Source organism: Malania oleifera, chromosome 3 (genome assembly GCF_029873635.1).
Source record: "Malania oleifera isolate guangnan ecotype guangnan chromosome 3, ASM2987363v1, whole genome shotgun sequence".
NCBI classification, from domain to species: domain Eukaryota; kingdom Viridiplantae; phylum Streptophyta; class Magnoliopsida; order Santalales; family Ximeniaceae; genus Malania; species Malania oleifera.
The window spans coordinates 23,082,052-23,091,720 of NC_080419.1; the positions used below are offsets into that span (position 1 = coordinate 23,082,052).

General features: G+C 34.8%; 1 protein-coding gene across 1 annotated transcript; it reads right to left on the reverse strand.

Moving 5' to 3' along the window:
• Positions 1 to 487: 487 nt before the first annotated feature.
• On the reverse strand, positions 488 to 1,045 carry LOC131151205 (nuclear transcription factor Y subunit B-1-like). Its single transcript, XM_058102451.1, has one exon. The coding sequence runs from the start codon at positions 1,031 to 1,033 to the stop codon at positions 488 to 490; it is 546 nt and encodes a 181-aa protein (XP_057958434.1). The 5' UTR covers positions 1,034 to 1,045.
• Between the last annotated feature and the right edge of the window lie 8,624 nt (positions 1,046 to 9,669).

Here is a 9,669-nt window from a genome sequence, read left to right on the forward strand (position 1 = left end):
TGTCCTTGTGCATCATATCAATATATGCTTAATTCCTTGTAATTTCTTCCTTAACTACTGAAATGAACAAAATTTACTTTTACCCATAAAAACTAAATAGTGTATGTATATGTATGTATGGTAATTAAGCTATTACCGACCTCAATTATGAGCTGCACCAGAGAAGAATGCATATCGTCCCTTCATCACCCAATACTAGATGCTCAAAATCAATAATTAACTTAAAATTGCAATTAATTAATTAAGTACTAGAGAAAAAAATGGGTCAGCTGTTTGAAAAATCAAAAATCAAAAATAAAAGATGAAAAAAATTCTCGAATATTTTATAGTTAAATTTGAAGTTTGAGGAGGAAGGCATCAAGATTAATCAGAAATTTCAAGCACCCAAAATTTAAAAAGGAGCATATCAGAATTTTTACACAAAAAAAAAAACCACATACACATATGAAAGCTAGAACCCATGTTTATGAAATCAATTAATGGTTAATTAATTTGGTCTAAAACTATCAAAGCTCCCTTTAATCCCACTTGGGTATAATGGAGGAGCTAGAAGAGCCTGCAGGTTAATCAATGTTTGAGCACTATTTTCATTCGAGGAAGATGGTTCATAATTTCTACTGTCCCTTTCTTCAGCACTAGTACTATTTGTATTATTAGTGTTGCTGACCTTATCTTGGTTATCAGCCCTCTGATGGTCTCCTTCCAACTCCCTGTACTTTGTCAAATACCTTCTGAGAGGCCCGGCATAGTTATCGAACCCCAGAGTTCCAAGAGCCCAGCATATGTCGTCCCCGTTCACCGTCTTCCTCCTCTCCTTCCGGCACTTGTCCGAAGCTTCCCCGGTCACGAAGCCGATGAACTCCGAAGCGCACTCTTGCATCGTCTCTTTGGCTTCCTTCGAGACCTTCACGTTGGGCGGAAGAATTTGCTTCATGATTCGCCCCACGTTCGCTATCGGCAGCAATCTCTCTTGTTCCTTGATGCAGCCTTCTTCTGTACTTGAAGAAGCACTAGCTCCTGCATTATCCCCCATTTCTATTCACAAAAAAAATGTTCTATCCAATATCCTATTTAGGTCAAAATCTGGCTTTTATATTTTATACGCATACACATTCATACGTATATACATATGATACATACATACATACATATATATATACATACAAGTATACATACATATGTGTGATGCACGTTACGACCGAATCAGGTAGCTAACGTAGAACAACCGGACTAGATTGTGATGATCGGAGATACAATTCAATCCCGAGAAAATTAGAATTCACTATTAATGTATATTTTAACTATATAGCACGTAAATGAAATATATTGGAAAACCCTACAATAAAAATGCAGATAGATAGATAGAGGGAAGAACAAGATTGTGTACTGTTTTTGTATTATTTGTGAAACCCTAATGCATGCTCCGCAACATAGAAAAGAATCAATATTTGATGAAGTGCTTTTTTGGGGAGATGGCCAGGCTGCTAGCTAGCTAGCTCCTTTTGTTTTTAAAATTATGTACTTCACCAATGAGCTGGGCATGGGCAAAGCACGTTTTGTGAAAAACATTAACCTTATATATGGTGTACTATATACATAATTAATAAATTTCAAACGCGTAAGATTTGTATATAAAAAATGGATCATGTGCAGTGAATTATATACCGTGGTCGGTCCATCAACATACACAACCTTAATTAACAACATCTAATTAAATATAAAATTGCTTAAGCTTTGCTAAGGGATGTATATATATGCATATGCGCCACACCCAGACACAGCAAAGCATTTCTCTATCTTTTTTATATAAAGGGGATATAGAAAAAATGCATTATACATATCACTCAACATGGAGTTCTTTTAGTTACTTCTCATTTCTGTCAATGGAGTAAATATAAATATGCTCCTCCAAGGTCACTTGAAGTATGGGAATAAAGAAGCAAACATTGAATAGGCAGTTTAATTAATTACTTCTGATGAATTATCCACTTGCAGTGTATGTGTTGTTTTGTAGGGTTTTCCAGTTTTATGCTTTTTCTTAAATCTTAGTATTAGTAGTTATCTGAGTGAGCTGTTTTCTAGTTACATATCTTTGTTTGGGTGCTCCTCGATCGGGAGATCGATAATGTACCAATTAGTAGAATAGTATCTAGGTCTCTCACTCATCTAACACACCCCGAAGTAGTTATATCCAATGTTAGGGTTCGTAAAAGTTTTAAGCTTTAATGTGGGTAGATGTTAGGGTTCGAATCTAGATGTTACTCGTGCACTTTTCCATTGAGATTAAGCATTAGTATTCAACTGAAAAGGCTAAAAGAACGGGTTTGCTATCATGCATGACAAACTAGTTTCGCATCTAGAGGGTCTTAGATACCATCATATTCGAAAACTATTAAAATTTAAATTGTAAACTTTCAATGTGCGTTCCTCATGTGCATAATTTGGGGCTTCATCTAATTAGTTGTGGATAAATACTACTTGTATGCTCCGGAACTTAATTTTAAAATGCTATTTAAAGAAAACAGAAACTTATTAATTTTTTGCCCATTAATTAGTTAATATATAATTTTATTTTAATTTTAAACTTCTAGAAAGAAGCACTTTAATGCCGGTTCCCTCGTCCCTTATTCCTTATTTTTAAAATACTAATAGATATATCCTTAGTTTCTTGTAGAAAGTGAGGGAGCTGAGGAGAAATATTAGACACACCAAGTGTGTACATCAAATATGATATGATTTCACCATGTGTATGAATCTAACTAAATTAGGCAATTTTTTCTACACATGGCAAAATCATATTACATTCAATGTATACGCTTAGCATATCTAATAACTTCGCAGTAATAACCCTCCTAAATTTTAAAAGTTGCACGTTTTTAACAGCCTTAAATTAAGTTTGATTCATGAAATGCATATTTCTTGAAACAAAATTATCATAATATAAGAAGTTGATGGTTTATAAAGAAGATGTATTATCATCATAAAGCATATATGATAATTTAAAATATTTTTGTGAATTCATAACATGAAATAGATAATATATGACTAAGTATTCTCAAATTGCCTGAGAATATAAATGGTCATTTACTAATAAGGATGGGGAGACCAAATGACTCTCGGTTTTGGAAATCTATTATGGCCACCATTTCGGAAGTTATGGATAATGTTAAAATTTTGGTGAGAGATGGGAACTCTTCTTTTTGGTTCGACAGGTGGCTGTCATCAGGCCCGTTATCTATGAGCACTGAGAATATTTTGAATAAGAAATTGTGTATTAAGGATTGCTGGCTAAATAATAATTGAAACTCTGATTTAGTACGGGAATTGGTTGGTACTGATAAAACAGGGGAAATTTTGCAACAGGTGCAGGCAGGTAAAAGTGGGCAGGATATTTTTGTCTGGAAGCCTGGCCCAGACGGTAATTTTTCTACAAAAATGGCTTGGGAGGCAGTGAGGAGCAGAAGTGATAATTTTTTGTGGAATAACTGGTTTTGACATTCTTTATTGCCCAGAAGAATCTCAATGTGTTTATGAAGAGCCTGGTTTAGATGCTTGGCTATAGATAATAGAATTCAGACCAAAGGAATATCAATGACTTCGGCTTGTGATTGCTGCGTTCAGAGAAGCCAGAAAAGCATTGATTATATTCTTTCTTTAGGAGAGGTGGCTTCAGAGGTTTGGCGTCGAGCTAGTGTGGCATTGGGGACTCCTTTCCAACGATCTCTTCCTTGGAAAAATAAAATAGCAAATTGGTTCCACTATGTAAAAAAATCGTCTATTAAAGGTATTTTAATCGGGCTGATTTCATGTTTGATTATGTGGTGCCTCTGGAATTGAAGATGTAAAGCAAGAATGGAAGGATTTTGTCAAACTGCAGATCAGATGTGGAGAAGTGTTCGATTCTGGGTTAGTTTTATTGCTGAGAGCACCATTTCTTTTCAAAAATTGAAGAAGTCGGACATTAAGATTTTGAATGAGTTTCAAATTAAGTATCAAAGAGTTTGCGATAGGCCTGGAAAAATTATTTCATGGGTTAAACCTCCAGTAGGGTGGATAAAACTTAATTGTGATGAGAGTTGTAGGGGCAATCCGGGTACTTCAGGAGGTGAAGGAATTATTCGGGATTGCCATGACATGGTAAAAGCGGCTTTTTCAAGTTATTTTGGCAATAGTACGAATAATAGTGCGGAATTAAAAGCAATCAGGGAAGAAATTCGTTTGTGTAAATATTTGCATTATGTTAATGTGATTATTGAAAATGACTCGTGAATTGTACTTGATTGGCTTCGAAAAGGTAGATGTACTTTGTGGTATCTTTGGAAATTTTGGGAGGAGTTCGTGACAGAGTTAGAAGGAGTGAATGTCATGGTGATGCATCAATATAGGGAAGGCAATAGTGCGACTGATTTTCTTACTAAGAAGGAGAAATGGGAAACAATGTAATCTACGAAAAACAACACCTTCTACCACGTTATCTGAAAGGTACCCTTCTGATGGATAGGTGGGGTCTTGTTTCCGTTCATCGTTAGTTCATCTCTAGAGTTTCGTTTAGTGTATTTCGTTTTGTTTTTGGTTGTTTTTATGTTTTTATCTCCTTTGTTAGTTATATTTAATTTTGTTTGTCCTAATTTGGTTGGTTGGTTTTAACTTGTAACCACGGTATTCCTCCGCCAAAAGTGAGGGTTTAGTAATAAATAAATGGAGGTGCCTCTCTCTTTTACTAAAAAAAAAAATTGCCTGAGAATACTCTTTCCATGATTAATTTTACCATTGCTCACCAATTTAGAGAAGGAAATAAGGTTGCAAACTTATTGGCTCGTCAGGGAGAGGAAGGCACTACTATGAGATATCTAGAGTTTGCTTCTTTACCTTGCCTAGTTAGAGGCATGATACGCCTTGAAAAATTGGTCTTTCTAATTTGAGAGTCTAATGTGTCGTTTTGTATTCATTTTGTTTTGTTACGTTTCGATTTTATCTATTTGTAACTTGTTTTGCTGGAACCACTGTATTCTTTCGTCATAAGTGAGGGGTTTTCTAATAAAGAAATGAGGTGCCGCGCTCTTTTACCAAAAAAAAAAAAAAAGTGTATTCTCAAATTGTACCATTGGAATGTCTTCTCTTATCCTAGTCCATATTAGAGAGAACAATAATTTTTTTTTGGGCATGACAATTGATTCTTTTCTAAAAACTGTTATGCTTTTATATAAATTTCATTACTTCTATTTCCAAGAATTGAAATTTTGTGAGGGAAGCGTATAATATTAATTCTTTAAGGTAACTTTATTTTATTTACGGAATGGAATTATGGGGAATCAATGGAATGGAAATAAAGGAATATTAATTTACAAGTTGAAAGTTTGTATTATTCTATCATACATGCAATAGGATAAGAATAGGTATTATCATGATAAATTATATTTTAAAATAGTCACGCCTCATCTATTTTTTATCAAAAAATTACATTGTCATTTTCTTTATAATGAAAACACATTTTTATTTGTAAATTATTATTATTATTATTATTATTATTATTATTATTATTATTATTATTATATTCCCCTATATTTCTATTCCATTTTTGCTCTATTCCATTTTGTAAACTCAACATAACCAAACTGCTTTTAATACACAAATTTAATTAACCCTGAAAACTAAGATATTTTTTACCTTATTTTTTTAAAAGATAGCTAAGATATTTTACCTCGTCCCTTAATAAAAATTTACTTGACAATCCATGATATAATTTTTGAAAGTTTATGTATAAACTTGGGTTTAATTTTTTTGATTGGAAATTTCACTTAGGAATTTGTTCCACATTGAAAAAAAAAATAGAGATAAATGATTTATATATACACCTAGATGACTAAATACCAAATAACATGACCTTTAATTTGATCAAATCTATGTTCACTTAATCCATATGTATCAAGCCTACGACTCCCTACTACTAATATTTCCCTATCCAAAAGGAATTATCTTTGAGCTATTGCTTACTTAGGAAATAATCCAATAGTTTAATTATGAAAAAAAATTTAGCCAAAAAAAATGAAGAAGGTTGTTGGGGTTTTGGACTGTAGATGTTAAAATTAATCCACAGTAACCATATATAAATATATATATATATATATATATATATATATATATATATATATAATATAAAGGAGAGGAGGTGGGGAATGGGTCTATGTATCTTTGCATGCTTTATCTTTATTATATGTTTGTGGGGTTGGGTGGGAGGAAGAAGCTGGGCTAACTAAATTAAGAATTAAATTATTTAATGCAAAAAAAAAATAGGTAGGGAGGGGAGGGGAGGGGAGAGGAGGGATGCACAAAATTTTGAAAGATACTGAGAATCCTAAGAATATACTGTCTCCCGTGTCTTTTGATCAGCTCTAGGTTCCCCATTCTTGGCCTTTTGCCAATTCACTTCCTCCAAAAGTCTTCTCCATAATCACTCATCCAGTCTTTTAATTTGTCTTAGGAAGACTTAAAGAGTCTTATTATAGAGGTTGAGACAATCCTTAATCTCAAATATAAAACTTGAGACGAGTCATAAGATCGAGCACAAACATCATTGGTTCTTCAATTTTTAAGTAATTAATTCAATTAAAGACAGTTAAGGCGAATCCCAAAGATCCAAAATTTTCAAACAACATGATGGATAAATTGTCTTGGAGGACTCTTGGATAGATTGGCTAGAAATGTGAGATCATGCAATTTGCTAATGTAATAAAGATTGGCCTCATGCGAAAGAAGCGACAATGATAGATTAATAGGAAAGTATTTGTCACTATCCATCATCATACTTTGAAATCTTTGCATATGTAATTCATTAATTAAGTGTAATTTTGAAGAAAATATGAAAAAGACTTACAAAGGGTGGCCCTTTTATCTAAGATTTGGAACCTCCAACTACAAGATGGCAAGGTAGCATTTGGACTCATACAAGTACTCATACAAGTACATAAGAGGTATTGCTTGGCATAAGTCCCATATTGTGGGTCTCATATTATTTTTGTAGGTCCAAATCTTATGTGGAGGGGCTCTTCCTTATAAGTCTTGTCGCGACATCCCAGCGGAGTGAGGGTGCCCCGGGGTGGGCGAAATAAAAACATGATAATTGATTTTTGGGAAAAATAAAATTTAGAGTCGTCACTAACCTTTTGGAATGTGGTTAGAACATGTAATTACTACCCAATTAAGGTAGAATCAGTTTGCGTTACCATGATCAGGATCGGGAATTTGGTCATGCAAGGGGAAGGTACTAGCACCCCCTACATGCCCATTCTACGAACGGTACCTAATTAATTGAAGATTATCTCTAAATTAAATTTAATGGCCTTTTGTTTTACTCCCTTTGAACAATTTACAAAACACCAATAAATCACACAAGTATTCACAATTTTTACATAGTATACTTATAATAATATATCCCTCAGAACTAGGGCACGTGAAGTTTAAAAAGCTCATGCCCCTTTTTGAAATCTGATGGTGTGAATGTAATTTGGTTGTTGTTCTAGTTTTTGTAATGATCTGAATGTTGTAAACTCTAGGGTTTCCTAGTTTGGATGTTAGGGTTCAGGATGAGCTTGACTCGTCCAAACCTCACTCAGTGAGTTGGTTCTGGGTTGATTCACACGAGTCAACCCGTGGGGGTGTGTGGGCTCGGAGGAGTGGACTCAATGTATTGGGCTGGAGTTAGATGGGCTTTGGTTCATTTTGAAAATGGGCTTGGGGGTTTTTTTTTTATAATGGGCTTGATTTTAAAAGTTAGGTCTCGGGTTTCTTTGAAATGAGTTTGGGTTTTCAATTGGGCTTCAGGCTGTTTTAACAGAGAGCTGGGCCTCAGTTTTAAAAAGTTAGTTGGACCCTGGTTTTAAAATTAACCTAGGCCTGAGTCTTTTAATTATGCAAGTGGGTCGGGGTTTTTAGAAACCAAAATGGGCTTGGGATTTCTTTTTTTAAAAGAGGGTTTACGGGTGTGGGTTTAAAAATTGAATGATGAGCTCATGTTTACAATAGAGTTGTTGGGATTTACTTTTTTAAAAATGGATTTGTGGGCTTGGGAGTTTTAAAAATGAGTTTTGGGCTTCAGTTTAAAACAAATGGGAGTGGGCTTTAGTTTTAAAACAAAACGGGAGAAGGCTCTAGTTTCTGGTTTGAAGGGGTCAAGTCAGATTTAGTCTGGGCTTGGTTCGGTTCGCTTTAGTCTGGTTTCATGTTGAGGTTCGGTTTAGTCTGGTTCAGGTTGAGGTTCAAATGAAGCTCAATTTAGGGGTTCAAGGGTTGGTCAGGCTTCAGTTCAGGGGTTTCAGAGGTTCTGGTTTAGTTCAGTGGTTTCTGGTTTGAAGGGGTTGGATCAAGGGTCCGGTTCGGTGGTGAGCTGGATTTAGTTGGGGTTGGCTCAAGTTTAGGTTCAAGTTTGAACCTGACAATCGGGTTTGGGTACCTGCAAATTCAAACACCAACAATTTTGTATTGCGAGGTATGGAAGGAGTAATTGGTATTACCTGAGGTCTTTCAGCTCCTCCGATCTTCTTTTCCCCTCTTCTGTGGGTAGGTCTGTGTATTCTTTTGGGAGTGGCTCTTAGTCACTGAGTGGAGACACCGTAGAGATGGCTTCAGGTCTTTGCTTCTATCTATCACTAAAGGTCTAAAACCTTCTCTCCACTTCTCAACTACTCGAATGTCGGGTCAGTTGCTCTCTAGTTTTCTTGGATTGCTCTCTAATGCTTTCTTTTTTCTCTTTCTTGATTTCTCTCTGCTAATTTCTCTATATCCTCCCCTGTTCTAATTGCTCTCCTTTTTTCTCCCCCGATTTCTCTCTAATGCTCTGCTACCCCCCTTGCTCTATGCAAGACTCCCTATTTATAGGGAGTCTGGGCAGTTCATTTGGCACCCAATTGGTTTCCCTCCAAAAGAAAATTCGTTCCAACAAACTGCCCCTTTCTTCTCGCGATTCAGTTAGTGGGGACTCTGGCTAGGAATTTTTTAATAGCTTTCATTCTTTTCATTGCGCACATGTGTTTTTTTTTTTTTTCATTTTAACATAACTGACTTACTGATTTTATTTCCAATTTGGTGAACAGGAAATCCTGAAGATGCTTTGGAATGTGTTGCTCGAGCTCAAATGAGGACTTTGATTTTCTTGTATTTCCTTTTGTATTTCCTATTTATTTGTTCTGTATCCTTGTATTTGCACATTTTCTTGTATTTGCCTTCATGTATTTTCTATATTTGCACCATTTTTCTGTATTTGATTATTTTCATTATTACCCTATATTTCACACCTTGGGTACATGCCCCTCTTTAATAAAGTGTATTATTTTATAACTGTCCAGCCTCTCACATGCATTGAACAAGTAGGAATTAAAAGGATCAATTAACCAACAACACAAAGGATTTTTAACAAAAACTCCTAAACTCACTTAAATTTTCCTAGAATAACTTGTTAAGGATACTTATGAATGGTTAAAATAAATTGCAAACCGATTAACTTAGGAGTTTAGGAATAGTCCATTAATAATGCATGACCTCAAATTTTTTTTTTAAATTTGGACTTAACCTTTGCTTCAAAAACCTTATTTTCCAATTAAAATGACCTGGTAAAAATTAGGGTATCTACAGTTGCCCCTTTGTATAGGCATTGTTTCTTGAAAATGACAGAAG

What these genes read in the sequence shown, in the direction of transcription:
- LOC131151205 (XM_058102451.1), bottom strand. Translation starts at nt 1,033, where the DNA reads ATGGGGGATAATGCAGGAGCTAGTGCTTCTTCAAGTACAGAAGAAGGC.